This window comes from Apis dorsata, unplaced genomic scaffold, assembly GCF_000469605.1.
Source record: "Apis dorsata unplaced genomic scaffold, Apis dorsata 1.3 scaffold_820, whole genome shotgun sequence".
NCBI classification, from domain to species: Eukaryota; Metazoa; Arthropoda; class Insecta; order Hymenoptera; family Apidae; genus Apis; species Apis dorsata.
The window spans coordinates 95,502-114,245 of record NW_006263955.1 but is presented as its reverse complement, the minus strand read 5'-3'; the positions used below and the strand labels follow the sequence as shown (position 1 = coordinate 114,245).

Genomic DNA, 18,744 nt, shown 5'->3' with positions numbered 1-18,744 from the left:
AAAAAAAAAAAAAAAAAAAAAAAGAAAAAAGAGAAAAAATATAACTTTTAAGAAATTTTCAATAACAATCGCGTAATTTTGTATATTCGCAAAAAAACACGAAGAAAAATACAAATAACTATAATAATTTTTCTACGCTATACTATCTCCTCTAATTGTTTCGATTTTTATACTTTTATTTAATAAATTTTTATATTTTTTCTTGTGATCTAATTTTACAGACTGTTCTTTCGGTTCATTGTCTTTGTAATGAAAAAAAATTGCTGGCTTAGATTTTCATTATTATCTAACATGTTCCTTTAGCTACCTTAATAAACCTAACCATTTTTGTTTATCTTCGCGAGCCTAAGACTAGTATCAAAAAATCCGGTTACACTATTTTTCCTTAGAAAAGTCCACTTTTTTTCGACTGTAATTTTGTATGTTATTAAGAAATCCAGTTTTATCTTTAGAAAAAAGAATGATGTGACTCTTCAGAGCATTTCTAGTTGGAAAAACCTAAGTCCTGAAATATGTATCAAAAGTTGCTGCTTATATGTTTCTCCTTTCTTCTTGTTCTTCTTTTCTATATATATATATATCTCTTTCTCTTTCTTTAAAAATTACAGTTGACTTAAGTCTGTTATGTCTGACATAACATATTTGTATTCAATCACTTGTTCTAATTCCTCAGATGATCCTATTTATAAAATATGTATTAAGAATCGCAGTTCTTATTTCAAATTTCATAACTTTGAGCCTGACATTCAAAAAGGAACTATATTCCTCGACACATTTCCAGTCAGAGAAATCTAGCCACAAAAGTGTCTATTATTCAAGTTTGATTCTAATAATTTAATACGAATCTAATCGTGAAACACGTATCAAGAGGTGCTGTTTCTATGCTTTTTACTCTTCGTTTTGCCAGATTCAAATTCTTCCTCGCTTCTCCGTCGTTTCTCCTTTAGCTGCTTTTCCATAGCAAGCATCGTAATCATTCTTTTATGAGAATCGCCAACGATCCAACCGTGTTGCTCTTGACGATCATCTTCTTCCTCTTCAACTGTAGGGATTATTTCGAGCATTTCCTCTTCGTCACTGGAGCTCGACCAATAATATAACTGATTAGCAGCTGCTCTTTTTCGTCGGCCAATAGCCACTCCAACTCCTTCTTCGACTTTATTCCAAGATTTTGTCGTCTTCAATTCTTCATCGCCAGAATCTCGTTTGCCACTAGAAGACCTACGTTCCTTATCCTTTGATCCTTTTGAATCTGTCCTATTCCTTCTTTCAGAATTCGTATTCTTGTTCTTTTTACCTGTTGTCATTTTTTGATCTAATTTCGTAGTCTTTTTTGGCTTTGTCAAAGACTTAGAGTGCTTTTTTTGCTTCACAGGAGTTTGCTGATTATTTTCATTCTCGTGATTGCTCTCTATGGAAATAAACTTATTGCAATTGTTCTCTAAATCGCTCAATCCTTCATGATTATTCTTAACATAAAAATCTTCGTCTGTCTTATTTTGCTTTTTTTGTTTTTCCTTAGTTTTTTTCTTTTGTGATAATTCTTGTACTATTATGTTTTCTATTGATTCCGTATTCTCTGATTCCTTAGTACTATTAATATCTGTCTTTGCATCTGCAACACTTTGTGCAAGAGACTCTTTTTTCTTCCCAACTTCTCGCAGAATTTCCTCCTCGATAGCCTTTTGTTCCTTAGCTATCATTTGTTCGTGTTTTTTTTCTATATATCTTTCTTTCCTCTTTTCCTTTGATTCTCTCTTTTGTTTTCGCGGTTTATCATGATCTGATTTATCATTTACTTTTTTATCTTTTGAATTCATTTCTTCATCAGAGCTACTAATCTCTGCCAACAATCCTTGTTTGCCAATAGCACATTTTCTCTGTCTTCTAGTAGGCTGGAAATCCATTAATATCCTTTCTTGTTCTTCTTGCATTTTCTTCAGTTGTTGTTCTTTTCTCTTCTTTGATTCTTGCACTTTTCTACTTAAAAATACATGTAATGGAAGATTTTCAGATTCCTTTTGCGGTTTTTCATTGCTCGATAATTTTTCAGGTAAGACTAGGAGTTCATTGTCAGGTTCTTCCTCCTGTACATCTATAGAAACAGGAGATTTTGCTACTTCTTTATTAGGATTAAACGTTTCATTTTCAGGTTCTGTTGTTACCATTGAGTTCACGTGTTCAATAGATTTACCAGTTTTGTTTACATTATCATATTTTGTTCCTACAGAATTTCCATTATCAGCTTGATCTAGAAGATCTAAGGCTTCCTCAAGTGGAATCAATTCATTTTCCTGTATGTAATCTTTCTTAGTATCAGTATTTTCTTCTGGTAGGTTTGGACCATTCGATCTGAACTCTTCTGGATCTTTTGATAACTCAGTGAGAGGAGCTGAATCTTCCTCTTCTGAATCAACAACGGAACTGTCTTCTCTATATAGATCATCCATTTCAAAGTTCCTCTCGTATTGATTTTCAGTTTCATCATCGCTATTCCTTTGTTCATCTATATCTTTCCTCTCATCGATAACCAAAGGATGATCTGACATTTCTGACTCAGATTTTTTGTTATCACAATCATGCTTAGAGATATCATTCTTCGAATTTTCATCCCTCCAATTATCAACATGATCTTCGTCTTCGGAAGAGATTTGATATTTATTAATCGATTCCTGACTTTGTTCCACATTTTCTAATTCAGTTATTTTCTTATTGCTCTTTTTCACTCTTCTCTGTTTTCTCGATTCATAGTCCGTTTCCTCGTCCTCAAATTCACTTTCAGATGAAGTGTATAATTCTGCAAAAATATTTTGTTTCCCTTTCGAACATGTTCTTTGACTCTTTGAAATACCTACACCAATATCTTCAGCTTTTATAGCAGTTCTGTATTCATCAGAGCTATCATTTTCATACCATGCATTCCTAGTCTTTTTTTTAGAATTTTTGTTACGTTTCTTCAATTTCGAATGTTTCAGAGATTGCTCTACAGATCTTTTACCTTTTGATTGCTTTCTTTCTACAAATTCATCCATAGGTCCAGTAATCTGTTGTTGTTGATCCTCACTCTGGAAAGATTTCAAAGCGCCCTTCGTTTTTGGAGCAAACTTTTCCAGTTTCTTGAACTTTTTATCAATCACAGATTCTAATCTGTCATTTAAAACATCATCAGTTTTTGCATTTTCTAGATTATCTCCGATAGTCTTGGACATTAAGCCAGTCATATCTATTTCTTTGGTTTTCAAACAATTTATTTCATATCCTGGCTTACTCCTGTAAGACATGACACTACCCAGATTAGTTTCTATTTGACTTTCTTCCTCGTCAAATTCATAAATATCCTTGATCTTATCCGAGACAAATTCTTCTTTCCTCTCAAATCCATCACGACGTTTTTTCCTTTCAACCAGACCTCCGTGTTCATTACGGCGGATCAAAGGAAAATCCTGATGTTTCTTTGTCTTTTTGGTTTTGCGTTGTTTGTGTATATTTATTTCTCGAAGAGCTGCATCTGTTTTTGACTTCTCTTGTTGTTTCCTCTCGTTTATTTCTTTTTTCCTCTCGAAAAGTTCTTTGATAGGATTCCTAGATTTCTTCTGTAAGTCTTTGGACATGGTTATAGAGTTTGGTTCAGGAACTGAATCCTTGGTCAAAGAAATCTTCGTAGGTTGAATCACTTCTTTGGAAACTGGATCCTCAGCTGTGGATGTTGGGACACGAGCACATGCTAGTTCGGCTAAAACCTTCATTGGCGTGGATCCACTGTGGATAGAATAATTTTGTTTTGAATATTAAATTGAAAATAATTGAAAATTAATAGGATAGCATATAATTTACTAAAGATTACATCATTTCTCGGCATTTTTTTTTAACTATTCTATCTTTTTTTGTCATTATTATTTATGGAAAATTAAAAAAATAAATTAAAAAAATAATTAATTTATAATAAATTCAGCATTTTTTAAATTTTTAAATTCAGCCTCAATAATGTTAAAATGACATTTTTGACGTTTTTCTATTTTCTTTACTTCAAATTTTTATTAATTATTTTAATATTCCAATTGGGTATTATATTTATATTTATAAAGTAAGAAAATAGATATATAAAAATTTTAATGGCAAAAATTCTACTTCTAAATTCAATCTGACTTTATTACGTATAAGAATCATATATCAACATAGCCACTACATGGTAATAGATTTACAACCACCTGAAGCATATTTATTCTTCTACGTTTCCTGTTCCAAACCAGGGAATGGCTGCTGAGCCAAGTTGGTAAGAGAAATGCTCTTGCAACAAGAGTTTCCATCGACTTTGAATTATTGTTTAGCCAAATAACGAACATCAGAATATATATTTCCACCTCTGTTATATGGAGATACCTTGTCGTGAGTGGGTGGAATGACGGGATCAGATCAATACATAACGAAGAGGAAACCATTCAACAAGATACCAACGTCTTGTTATTTACAGATATAATATTATTTTGATATTCGTTGAAGACACTTGATGCTTTTTAACATTCCACGAATTAGATTTATGCAAATTTTGTTACAGAAAAACATAGAATTTTAAAGTATATTATTTTGAAATATAGGCCATAATATTTTAATTTAAAATTTTATTTTAATTCATCGAAGTAAATTATATTATTTAATTTTAATTTCTAATTTTATGTTTATGAATGAGGATTTTAATATATTTTCTTTGGTATAGCACGTATTATTGAATAATGAAATGAAAATTCAATTATATTCAAATATTCATTGTAATTAAAAGAACTTTACATTTGCAAAGTATTAATGATTCATTAAATAAAAGACAATTGGAATAACTTCGAAATAGGCAAGAAGGCAAGGAAATAATCTTTTGATGATAAATGAAAATTAATTTTACAAGAGGAAAATAGTATTGTATAATGAATTTGATGAAAATATTAATATATTAATATGATATATAAGATATATTAACATTAACATTAATATTAATATTTTATTCTATCCATTTTCAATAAAGAAAAAAAATTTTGACTTTCTTCGATTCTATTATGAATCTCGAGAAACCAATTATAGAATGTGCTAACCTTTCGTTTAAAATAATTTTTCAATGAATTTTTCAAAGAATTTTATATACTGCAGTATTTCAAGAGTGCAATCAACAGGTGTGAAAATAAAAAATTTTGATATTCGATATACTGTATGAATTGCAATTTTTTTTGGAAGAGATATAACAGTAAGAGACACTTGATTTGATACGTAACAAACGATTTGTCATCGTTTGACATTCTCTGAAATCGCTTTTTTGTGTAAAATAATTGTGAGGTTGGCTTAAATTTGTTGTAAAAATTTAATGCCAACAATATCAATTTAAAAAAATGGAATTGTTGCAACATATCAAATTTAAAAAATTTTAAAAATTTTAACCACCATTATAAGTTTGATTCATTATAACGTAGTTCAATTTTCAAAAATATCATTCAATACAATAGAATTATTTTCTATTAGCATTAAAAATTACTCACTTGTGATCATGTTTTTCATTGCTGTGCCATAAGTTAGATAATGCTTTGTCCAGTAAACCACCTAATGAAGAGTTCATTTTACCCTTGAGCCCTGAAGATTCCACATTCATTTTTCTATCGTTGTGCTCCTCTTGCGGGTCTCTACTGTGCAAAGGATTGTAGTCTCCATCCGACAGATTCGAACCAGTCATGTGTCCTTGATCTTGCAGACTAGCAGAATACGAATTTTTCGTGATATCCAATTCATTCTTCTTAGAAAAGCCTCGTTCACCCCGTATCAACTCGTTATTGCTCTTCTGGCCAAACGTGCTGGCTATCAGATTCTCGCTCTCTCTCATGCGCTGTTGAATTTTGTCTCTGAGCTTGTTGTTGTGCTCGAATGCAACGTCCAGACTGTCTTCGTAGCCCAGATTATCTGCTCTGGCCATGTCAGGACTGGCTGATCTGCTGGAGTGCTCACTCCTTAGATTTCTACTGCCATGCTTTTGGTAATCCCTTTCTCTGGTGCTGTACATCTCTTCGCCCAGTAACTGGAAACGGATCAGATTGAATAGTGAATAACGATTTGACGGTCGATGGTTTCTCGATGGATACTCTTTTCGTACCCATAATAATTTTTTGCTTTCTGCAAAGTGCACGCGGATCATTTGAGAGCAATGCAAATCGAATTGGGACCAACCAAAATCAAAAGTATTTTGGTGACATTATCTAGAACAATGGTCATCTAGAGTAGTAATAAAGATGCTATTTTGGATTGTGAAATGGGCCACTTTACAGCAAGCAGAATGCAAATATCTACAATAGCTCAAAATAGTTTCACAGGAAACTGTTGATCAGTAATATTAAATTTTATTTACCTAAGGTAAGAGAGAAGCCTTTTTTAAATGTGATTTTTTTTGGATGAGTAAGAAATTTTATGTTCTTGTGCATATATAATCTATATTATATAAATGGATTGTGTTAATAATAGCAGAATCTTTTTTTTTTTGTATTAAAGAAAAATTAAAGGTTTATTATTTTGTTTTTCATAAGACAGTATAGTTTTGTAAAAGATGTGAAGCATTTGAGAAGAGAAAATAAAGATTTGCAGAGTGAAAAGAATCATTTAGTAATGCTTGTTATTATTTACTTGCATTTTTTTTTTTTTAGACATTAAAAGACAGTTTTTGAAGGAATAGGTTTCATGACTACCATACACACTAAGAAATATCAAAGGAATGAGAGAACTACCTTTTGCATGCATACTGAGAGACATTGTCTGTATAAAGCTGGTTCATAGGTCCTGCAAACATTACCACAATAATGTATAGAATATTTTCTTTCTTGGAATTCTATGTAAGGGTGTAATTCATTTTATTATTGAAACTTTATTTCTGGAATAATTGAATCATTGTTTAATCAAATGTAACGCAAAATATAAGATTAATAGAAAAAAAAACTTGATATCCAATATTCAATTGATAGATAGTGTGTATAAATTAATGTATTATTTATTAATTTGTTTTCGGAATTTCGAAAGAAAAAAATAATTAGAAAAGTTTGTATTTTTATTCTCTTATTGAAATTATTATTATTATTATATATATATATATTTTTTAAGAAACACCCTTACAGATAAAAATTCTATAAGTATTTATAAAAAAAAATGAAAATTGCAGATGTGAATTGAAAGTTGTTTTTTAGCTAGAACATATAACACGTATTATAAGATAGTTAAGCGAAATAGCAAATAATTTGAAAAAAGAAAAAAAGTTTTGCATGCAAAGTGTAGAATTGTTGCGATGTGATACATTAAAAGAGTTTTGCAATTCGAAGAATAAAAATTATGTATTTAAATATTAAAAAATATGCTGTTAACTTACCTAGCTATTTCAAATTTGGTTTTGAAATATTTTATTAAATTTTTAAATTAATCTTTTAAACATTTGCTGATCGATAGATACATAATCAACCTCATTTTTGATCAACATTGCTGACAAGATTGATTGATTGCTGACAAGAGAAATTTATAAAAAAAGAAAAAAAAAAAATGTGAAAAGAATCATGCAAAGATGTGTAAAAAACGACATATATAATATAAGAAAAGGAAGTATAATATTAAAACATTTGTTAATTTATAAAACACATTTTTATAATTTATTTAATATTCTTTGTATCAAAATAAGTTTTTCACCATAAAACAAATATTCTAACAAGGATGCAAAAATTAAATCATTCTCAGATCAAATACTCACCTGATTTACCGATTCCAATAGACTTCCCAAACTGTTCTGACTCTCCACGTCCCTCCACCGATCCTTAGGCCCTCTGAATCCTTGATGCTGATCATCCTTCTTATGATAACCTTCATTATGATCAAGCTTGATCTTCTTAGCGCCTCTGAGTTCGTTTTCAGTGGTGGCTTTCAATCTGGAGCAACACTCGACAAACAGTTCCTCGTCAAAATTCAATACCTTGCCCTGTCTAGGCTTCGCCACCTCTATCTCCTGTGGAACATCCAAAGCGTTGTCTTCTATGGCGTCGGTGGGTGCTATAGTGACGACCTCGCTCTTGTGGATCGAAGAGGGCGATCTGATCACAATCTTCTCGCTAGAAAACTCGCTTAAACTTCTCTTTCTAGTTGCAACCTGGTTAACGATTAATGTCTCATCTTGTTCTTCGTTTTCACTGTTCGAGCTACTCTCCACGGAACTTCTGGGTGTCCCGCAGACGAAGAAAGGAGATATTCGTCTGTGGGCGATATTCTCATCTTCTTCGTCGTTCATATCAGAGTTTCTAGTGGTTTGAGAGTTTCTGTCCATACTCGGGGATCTATTCCTCACGCTACTGGGCGCCAGACTGCTACAACTACGAGAAGAATCTAGGTCAACTGATAGTCTACCTCCAGCCAGAGGTTCTGCCTCAGGGAAATCCTTGACGAAATTGTCTTCCTTGTCTTCGTCTAAATCCTTGGTATTCTCCAAACTTCTCCTATCATTCGTCAGATCTCTCCAAGCTTCTTCTTCACCCTTGCCTTTACTCTTCCTGGAACATGATAATTTCCTTCTTTTGGCCTTCTGATCATCTTCTACAGACTCTTCCAAAGCAACCATTTTGGAGGAATCCTCATCATAGTTGAAGGATCCGTAGCCACTGTCCTTGATCATCAAGTCAGGCTTGCCTTGATTCCTCAATCCATAACTCGATTCCTTGTATTTCAACGATCTTTGGCTTTTGCCAATCAAATTGGCGTCCAGGTAATCGTCCTCGAAAGTTCTCGAAATTAATTCTTCAGCCCTCTTCTTGCTTTGTCTGCATTTGGTAGATGGTAAAGACAAGAAGTAATCTACATCGTGCTTCCTCCTGTTACTGGAGTTGTTCTTCGATTTCGAATGCTTTCTGGAAGAACGATGCTCCATTTGATCTTCTTCTTCCTCCTCCTCTTCCTCCTCCTCCTCCTCCTCTTCCTCCTCCTCTTCTTCTTCCAGTATCAGACTTGTCTCTTTGCCTCTCTCCGTCGAGGAAGAACTTTTTTTCAACTTTTTCCCAGAACGCTTGTTGGGAGAACTAGAAGGGGTAAACGATGTGTGCCTTTTTTTGTCGTTGGAGGACTCTTTGGTCTTAGCTTCGTTAGAGAATCTAAAACCGGTCCTCGAGAGATCCGAATCATCCTCCGATTTGGACACCCAATCGTTCAACACTTCCTTCACTTTGTCTGGCTTTTCACCGCTGCCAAACACTCTGCCAAACACGCTTTTCACTATTTTGCTCTTGTTCTGCGACTCGATTTTATCCTCGACCTCGCTCTCGTCGCTTTCGCTATTAAGATCGTTGATCTTACTCCTTACGCAAGATCTCCTCCCTCTCGATCCCTTGTGATTGTCCTTGTTCGAATATTTGCGACTCCTTGGCGCCTTTTTGCTCGAATTTTCACGATCGATGCTCGATTTCCGACTCGTCACTTTCCCTTCGTAAACCTCTTTATCGTTTTCCATCGACGAAATCCCTTCGTTTTCCGATTCCGACGAACTTTTCGAATCCTTATCGGAATCTTTCAACCTTCTTTCAGCTTCCTCGTCCGACGCGATCCTCAGGAATTCGTCGTTATTCGTCTTTTTACCATTTTTTCGATTCTCGTTCAACTCGTCCAATGAATTATCATCGATATCACATTCGTTCGTTTTACGAGTATCAATATCCTCTTTCGATCTCGTTTCAGAATGTTGCGGAATGTTTACGCGGAGAGATCCCCGTCTCTTGTACATTTCTAATCTCTCTTCTCTTTCCAACAAGACTTGCGACAACGGTTTGTCGGCAAGGCTGGACGAAGACGAAGCATCGTCGTAGTCGTCCACGGAACGGAAAGATTCGATTCGATCGTCCTCCGACGACTCGACCTTCTTCCCTTCGAAAGTACTTTCTTCGCCCAATGATTCAGGTTTAGACGATTCGATTTTCGCCGCAATTCTATCAGGTTCGTATTTATCGTCGTTCTTTAAGACGTTATTCTCCTCCGATTTCGACGAGGATGTCGAACACCTGAACCTTTCATCGGTGTCGAAAGTTTTCGAAGATTCGATCGGGTTTTTGTCATTTGAGATATCGTCGAATTTATTTTGATTAATTTTAGATTTGCCAGAGGTTTTCGCGATAGATTTAGACTCCGTTTTCGACCCGTTTTCCAGCTCCTGCACGTGTTTCCTGGGTCTACCTTTCTTCGACTTCCCGTGTCGTGGCGTTCTCTCTGTGGGTTCGTTCTGCTTGTCGTCTCTTAGGAACGATTCATCACGATTCATCGTTGTGCTTTCTTCCTCGAAACCGTTGCTGGAAACGTCCAGTTCAGGATTATTCTCCAAATTCTTCTTTCCATCGTCCATCGTCTTGAAATTTTTGGACAAGCCAGGGCTCGAGTCTCGATCAAATTCGCCGCCAACTTCGGTTTTCGAATTATAGGATTCGTTGTTCGCGTTATTTTCATAATTTTTCTTCGAATCGCTATTAACAACGTCGTCGAGATCAAACGTGTTCAGGTAATTCAACTTGAAGCTGTTGCTGCTCTCGGAATCGATTTCTTTGCAAGCTTCTATACTTCGTTTATTTATGGTCAACTTTAAACTTACACGCTCGCACGGCTGATCCTTTTCGATATCGTCTCTATCGTCTAACCTAACATTTGAAAAATTCTCAGTCTTATCGTCGGTATCTAATTTATAATTACTCGTATATACATCATTCGCCATTTCATTCGTCATTTCTCTGTCCATTGGTGGTTCCTCTATGCCCATGCCCACATCCTCCTGCCTCTCTTCCAATTTTCGAGCGCAATCCAAACACCGTTCCTGAAAATCATCGTTCTTTTCCATCCTTGAAACACTGCCTCCTGCTAATTCCATATTGTTCGCAACAGGGTTCTTGAGCGGATCCTCCAATATACTTGCAACGTCGGATGATTCTGTCGCGTCAAAATGCGAAGAATTTACAATTTTGATGGACATGCTTGCATCTAGTACGCGCGCCAACGATGAATTTTCCTTAGGGTTCTCCGATACAGGGCTATCCAAAATGATTTGTCCCTCGATTGGACTCCTTTTCTTCTCCTTCTTCTTTTCGTACTTTCTCTTCTTACCAATTTCCTCCACGTTTTTGGCTTCTATTTTTATAGGGGTTGACGTGGATTCCGGTTCAGGGCTGATTTGATCCATGATAACGTACTCGTCGTGGCTCATGTTCTCGGTGATCTTACAGATTTCCTCGTCCAAAAGTTCGTCTTCGAGTATGTGTTGATGATGGGGTTGAGAGGTGATCAAGGAATCCTGTTCCAAGGGATTGGCGAAGCAGGAATTCGTGTGATCCAATTCCACCCGGTCAACGATGGAATTCGTACCTTCAGCCACTTTTTCAGCATCATCCTCCTTCGAAGAAACATTTATCAATGATTCGTCGGTCACGCTTCTATTTTCATCGCTATCATTGTGACCAGTGGCGCAAGGATCCTCTGAATTTTCGCTTCCATTCTCCGTTTTATCCTTTTTCGACTTTTGCAATAAATGAGACTGAGACTGGTTGTGCTTCTTCAGAGAGCTCTTCCTCGTGAAACTAGTTGTGCAAACATTGCAGAAGAACTTGGCAGCCTCCTTCGTCAGCTTCTTCCTCTTCTCCACGATCAGTATCTCACCTGTCTTCTTGTGGACAACCACGTAATTACCCGCCCCTCTCTTCTTCGGCGTCTGGAAATCATCCTCCGTCCTGCTGTTCACCAACCTCTCGTCCTCCATTTTCTCCCCATCCTCCTTCGCTTCCTCCTCTTCTTCCTCCTCCTCCTCCTCCTCGTCCTCCTCCTCCTCCCCCCCCCCCCCCCCCATCCTCCTTCGCTTCCTCCTCTTCTTCCTCCTCCTCCTCCTCCTCGTCCTCCTCCTCCTCCTCCTCTTCCTCCTCCTCAACGATCAACCTATCAGAGTCTTCCATCAACTCCACGTTCCCTTCCTTCGCAAGAACCTCGTCTCCCGATTTTTCGCCCTCCGCCATTTCGTTCGAACGCTCGATTTCCTCCATCGATGATTTATCCTCCGCTCCATCCTCGCGTTTAGATCCAGACTCTAACGATTGTCGACCGCCTTCTTCATCCTTCTTCCTCTCGTCTTCTCCCTCTCGCGTCACGCAATCCTGTATATCCATTGGAATGTCGAAATCGTCCATCAAGTAGAATTCCGTGAAGAACGATATATTCTTCTTGGCCCTCCTCTTCAAACTCTGCCTCCTCTCCGTATTCTTCTCCGATTCCGAGTCGGTGATAGAGGTGTCGGTCTGCACTTCTTCCGAACGCTCGCGCAGCTCCTTCCTCTTCTTCGAGAAACGTTTCCTTCTGAAATAACTGAAATCGCTCGTACAAGACGCCTCTGACAAATTATCCGTGCTCTCGGCTTGCTGATTCGATTGCACCTCCTGGCCGGACAAGTCCTCCGAGGATAGTTGCTTCCTCTTCGACGACCTAGTTTTACCTGCCTGAATCGGGTCAACGGGCGTCCAGTTCGATTTCTCTGGATCGGATGGCTCGATCGAGATCGAGGCGAGTTTTCCATCCTCGGGGGATCCTGATTCTTCCCCCTTCTCCATCTTGCTTACCTCCGCTTGGCATTCCACGCCACTGCAAGTCGTTTCAACTTCCGGCTGGGAATTATTACTCTGATTATCCGGCTGGCCCTCGTCAACGGTCGATTTTCTTTTGTACGTTCTCTTCTTCGTGTGTTGCAACACCTCCGTCACCTCTGGAACCTTGAACGTTTCTAGACTCGGCCCTGGAACACGTAGATCAGCGATCTGTAGATCGTTGTTGCAGGAATTCTTGCTGCTCCTATCCTCGCCCTCCTCGAAGGTCACCAACGTTCTGTTCGTTCTCAAAGATCTTCTAGGAAGTTGGTTTACCGACTCGAACGATTCCGCCTTCGAATCTTTTGTACTCTCTTGAGACTTGTCAATCGTCAAACATTTCTTTTTCCTTCCACGCTTCTTTGGCACTTTGACAACCGGCACCTCGGTTTCTTCCCTCACGTTGCAGATCGATCGATCTTCTGCAACGTCTTCTTTACCTGTCTCATCTCTCCCCGAGTTATCTCGATTCGTTATTGGCGTTTCCAAGGTGTTTGAGAACGTTGCTGTTTCGATATTTGGAACTTCGTTTCTCGTGATCTCAAGATTTTTAGACGGCTCTTCCGAAGGCACTTCGGGATTTTCTTCAACGTTGACAAAGTTTGGTGCAGGGGTCTCGGGGGTTTCGGTTCCCTGTTCACTTCTCTCCTCGTCTCGAGATTGAATCGTAGATTTCGTTCTGAAAGACTTTCTCTTTGATCCTCTCGCCGACGATATTTCCTCTACGGGAGGATCAATTGATTCCAATTCTGTTTTTCCATCGATAAATTCATTCGTTTCTCCTTCCTCATGAGGTTTCTTGGAAGATCTTCTTGTTGATAATTCGACTTTCGAGTACAGATCCAACGTTTCCACGTGCGATTTCTTTTCCTCATTTTTCGTCACAACACTGGTAATGGCATCTTCTTTATTTGTGGCTACGTGTTCTTCTAAATTCTTGTCTTCAGAATTCTTATTATTTTCAGAAAAATTTTCCAGTATTTCGATATCCTTTTTGTCCATCGAATCCGTTGTTTCGGATGCGTCAGTTTTCTTCGCGTAACATTCTATTCTATTTTCGTTAATTTCAGTAGATAAGTCGTTTTTAATGTTTTCTTTGGTAGAAGGCACTTGCTTTGATTTTTCAATTGATCTCATCACGTCATTGGTCATCAAATTCTCAGAAATTAAATTCTCCTCGGTATTATTATCTGCCGACTCAGTGGACTTTCTTTTGTTCTTCTTTGGCGATTTCCTCTCTAATCCCCTCTTTTTCGACTTCCTTTTCATCTTTGTCTCTTCGCCCACCTCTTCGTTCATCGATTCCTCTCCCGGCCTCGACAAATTCTCCACGGAAGAACTTTCCACTTCTTGAGAATGCAAACCGTTCTCAGCAACGGATAATCGAATTTCACTTTCATCAGAATGTACGACAATTTCATTGTGGCGAGTCACTTTCTCGCTCGAACATGTCTCGTTTCTCGTTTCTTGTTTTTCTTCTTGCAATTTCGTTTCTATCCGTTTATCAGCAATTCCTTCTTTCTTGCAAGTATTCGTAAATCCATCTTCTGCATCACAAACGTTGGTCTCTAATTTTTTAACGCGTTCCTCCTCCATCGAGTTTCTCCTCTCTTCTTCAGTTTTAACACCAGAATCATTATTTTCCAAATTCTTATCACAAGTATCGGGTGTTAAAATATTCTGGCAATTAGTCGATTCTTTCATAATTTCTCGTTTGTTATCTTGAATCTCCGTTTTACTTTTAACTTTCGGTTCAGCTGAATTGTCGATACCGACCTCTGAGAAAGCAGGCCCGACTTCCTCCAATATGCTGGTGAGTTCGTCGGCAGCGGTGTCCAATAGAGAGCCAACCTCACCCTCGAGCAAAGCATCTTTCTGTTTGGCTATCTTCGAAACTATTTTCTCTAAGAACGACCCTTTACCTTTCTGCTTCCTCCTCGACAAATCCAAAATGATATCGTTGGTTGGGGACATTGGTTGTTCCCCTGTCGCATCTTTGGTGAACGATTCCACTTTTTGATTATTCTCCATTGATTTAACCAAGTTCGAATCCTTGATGGAAGTTTCTGGAACCTCGGGATCCCGCTTCAAATTTTCAGCGGCAACTTTCTGAACGGGAGATGTACTCTCGATCAACTGATTATCAAAATTATTCATCGGCTCTTGAACGGTGTTTCTCGAGGATTTAACATTTTTATCCAAATTTTGCGACTTGATTGAGGTTTCGTTGCTGGATTGTTGAACGTTGTTTTGAAAAGATTCGTGAGATTCCACGTTGTCCACGGTTGTTTGCGCGTTTAAAACATTTTGTTGAGCCTCTGCAGGGATGTTCATGCCTTCTGTAAGAATGCCAATTACGTTATTCAAAGATCTTTTCGAAACTCTCTCTTTCTTGACCCCCCACGATTTCCTGGGCCTGCCAACTTTCAACTTTTGAACGGGTGCAGGCTTTTCCAACGCGTTCTCCTTACCACTGTCCATGGAGTTACTCGTTTCCAATTGCAAATTTAAATTCTCATTCACCTTGATCGCCTCACCGTTCCCTGAAAAATTAGACATTTCTTTCGATTCCTCCTTCTCGCAACCCTTGGACAACGCTTTCTCGTCCCCTTCTTCCTTGCTCCTCACAACTTTAATCTCCTCGCTCGCGACATCCTTTTTGCAATCAGAGTTTACCTCATTCTGCTCCATCGAATTAACTTTATCGATAACTTCGGCCGAATTACTCTTGTCAGTTTCCACCACCACGTTCTTTGACGCCTCGACGCTCTTTTTATCGATCATTTCCAGATTGCCGGATTTAATTCTGCCTCGCCTCTTTCCAAAACTGTTCCTCTTCGTCGACCCGCCAACGTCCACGAGCTCGTTTTGAACTTCACCCTCGGCGGAATTCAACAACGAGCCCCTAGTTTGCCTCTTGTCCACCGTTTCGAGCTCCGACTTGTTTTGGCAGTCGGACATTTGATAGGAACTCGTCGATGATTTGCCCTCGTTCGACAGACTGCTGCTCCTTCGCCCCCTGACCGCCGGTCTCGCCTCGTTCACCGCCTCTCTCATCCCGTTACAACTGTCCTCCAACGCTTTCTCATCCTTAGACCCGATAATCCTCTCCTTCTTGTCCGTTTTCCTCAACGACTTCCTCCTAGCGTCCAACTTCTCCTTCTTCGTGGAAGCGTCCGAGACGGATCCTGAATCAAGTTGGGCCCTTTCCAAATCCAAATCCCTGCGAAATTTACCCCTCTCCTGCTCGAATTTGAATTTAGCGGGCTGTCTGAGGCAACGTTTGGAAGTGGCGATCCTTGAAGTCAACGCCAACTTCGTCAACAAATCCTCCTTACTGTCCGACCCTATCAACTTCTTCACCTCGAAAGGGACGCTATGAATCTTTAACGGGCTGTCATCCACGACCAACACTCTGTCCAATTTCGTCTTGCTGCCTCTCGTTTCCAATTTCCCCTCCTCCTTCCTCTGTTTCGCTTCCCTCCTCGCCTCCTCCCCACTCTTCTTCTCACCTCTCCTCTCCTCCTGTAGTATTATCCTGGCCGGGGCGCTTCTCCTCTTCAATTTCTCCTTAACTCTCCCTTCCTCCCTCGAAACGTCCAAATTTCTCGCGCTCTCCCCCTTCGCCCTCCTCCCCTTAACCGATTTTTCATCCCTCTCCGATTCTTCCACCTCCCGTTCCCTGCCTCTTCCTTCAATCCCCATTCTCTCGCCTTCCTCCGAGCTTCTCCCTCCGCCCAAGTTCCTGCTGCCAACAATCGCACCCTTGCCACGCGGCAGACTTACTTTCTCCTGGCCTGAGGTGGCGGTGGCCGGGGACAGGATCGGTAGATCCACGTTGGTCGACGCCTCCGAGTACTCCTCCAAGTTGGACGAGTTGGAGGACGCTTGGAGAACGGCGGGTTCCAACGTGGGCATCTTGTCGCTGTCGGAGGAGAGCCTCGTGATCCTCTTCGGCGCCGCCACCTGTTGCTCGTTGCCATCCTTGCCGCTCTTGAACATCTCCCTCAATTTCGGCCTCGTGACGGACGACTCCTGCTGCCCCCCTCCTCCCCCTGCCTCGCCGTTCCTCAGCTTCGCCGTCAACCGGCCGGAAACGGGACACCTCATCTCAGCGGGCGGTTTGTGAACAACAGGGGACAGGAACTCCTTGTTGGGATTCCTCGCGAATTTCCCATCCTGGGTCCTCAGCTGGGACTTGGCCTTGATGGAGGCGTTCAANGAGGAGGTTGGTTTCGCGGCCTCGCAACCCGGCTCTCCCTTCGTTTCCGAGGTGAGATTCCTCGAGGAAGCTGCTCTGGACGACGATTTGGACGCCTTGAAGGGGTTGCCAGTCCTCTTAGCTTGATCCAAAGCACTCAGTTTCGCCATCTCCTTCGTCCTCACGTTCCTTCTCTTGCCCAACACCCTCGGCCCCCTCGCCACTTTATTACCTCTGCCGCCCCTCGTCTCGTCCGGAGCAATGGCGTTGGTGCACGCATCCAACGCGATGGAATCCCTCTCTTTGGTTTCTTTCCTATCAACGGTCATCCCTCCTCCCTCCCTCGCGACATCCTCCAACTTGTCGCCCGACCTCCTCTCGTCGCGAGGCGTGTAATTTCTCACCACGCTCTCGATGACGGCCGATATGTTGTCGATCCGGCAACGATTCCGTTGGATCGACTTGGCGTTCTTCAGCAGCTTGTTCCTCAGGACGGCCTTGTTCCGGGACATACGGGAAGCGGTTGAATTATCGCCGACCATTCGCGGCCTCGTTCTCCCGGTTTGCGCCTGTACAGACAGGTAAAACCTTCGTGGTAGTGTGTTTGAGTGTGTGTATATATGTGTGCGTTCTTTGGCCGAGGAAGTTTTTGGTGGAAACTAGAGAGTTATCTAGAGGTGTTAATTATAGGTGAACCTCTCTGGTGACTCTATTTAGTCTTATATAAGAAATACAATTTGTGTGTAATTTTATAAGAGAGAAAATTTTGATCTTTTTTTTTGTGTATATACATGTGTGCGTTCTTTGGCTGAGGAAATTTGAAGTTTTTGGTGGAAACTAGAGAGTTATCTAGAGGTAATAATTATAGATGAATCTCTCTGGTGACTGTGCTGACTATTTAGTCTTACATAAGAAATACAATTTGTGTGTAATTTTATAAGAGAGAAAATTTTGATCTTTTTTTTGTGTATATACATGTGTGTTGAAAAAATTTGACTGTAGAAATTTTTGGAAACTAGAGTTACCTAGAAGTGATAATTATAGGTGAACCTTTCTGGTGATTGTGCTGACTATTTAGTCTATAAGAAATATAATTTGTGTGTAATTTTATACAAGAGAAGATTTTGATATTTTTTTTATAATTTTGTGAGATGATTTTTGTTTATATCGTTCGTGAAAAAATTTGTAATCTTGAGTTTAAGTGCAAAATATCATTGAGCAATATAATCTGGGATTGCTTTTTTTTGGAGAAGAAAAAATGAAATTTTTTAATCCAAGAAATTAGAAATTAGAAAAAAACCCAAAAAATACATTTGAAGGTAAAAATTCTGGAAAATTACTATTATTCTCAAAAATATTCTTACAAGAAAGTAGAAAAAACCATCTAAAATTTGTAAATTTCCTGATTTTTCGATTCGAGCCAGTTCAAACATTCAAATGTTTATATCAAAACTTAGAGAAATCAATGGATCAATCAAAGGATCAAAAAGCTTCTTATATCACCAATAACAGCCTTAAGCTAAAGATAAAACTTTCGAGGTAATAAATTTAAAATATCTATCTTCAGGTAAAAAGATCGATTCGAATGATTTTCTAATTTTCCACGAATCAATTGGAATCGCAGTAAAAACTATCTTATATACACCGTGATTACATATCCTTTCTATAGATGTATCTGTGATCCACTCTAAGTACTCTAAGTATTGGACATATGTGCACGTGCGGACAGCTGTGTTGTATAATCAATACTCCACTTATATCTGTGTCGTCCAGTCGGAGCCGGTCTGTGTTATTGCCTTGTCATTATCGAGTTTCATCTTTTTCGTACATAGCTAGGATCCAGGTCATTCACTAACCGAAGCTGTTTGCTCGTTCGTCTAATTTCAATCAACCGCCAAA

General features: G+C 39.0%; 1 protein-coding gene across 1 annotated transcript in view; it reads right to left on the bottom strand.

Annotated features, from left to right (window-relative positions):
- Positions 1-183: 183 nt before the first annotated feature.
- Positions 184-18,744, bottom strand: part of LOC102673877 — a 79,079-nt gene continuing 60,518 nt past the window's right edge. Inside the window, exons 7-13 of the mRNA XM_031514002.1 lie at positions 13,147-17,414; positions 12,876-12,882; positions 11,871-12,470; positions 9,737-11,797; positions 7,754-9,697; positions 5,520-6,049; positions 184-3,759 (exon numbers count right to left, since the gene is read on the bottom strand). Of these exons, the coding sequence (XP_031369862.1) occupies positions 864-3,759; positions 5,520-6,049; positions 7,754-9,697; positions 9,737-11,797; positions 11,871-12,470; positions 12,876-12,882; positions 13,147-17,414 (12,306 nt within the window). The 3' untranslated portion in view covers positions 184-863. The remainder of the gene's footprint in view (positions 3,760-5,519; positions 6,050-7,753; positions 9,698-9,736; positions 11,798-11,870; positions 12,471-12,875; positions 12,883-13,146; positions 17,415-18,744) is intronic.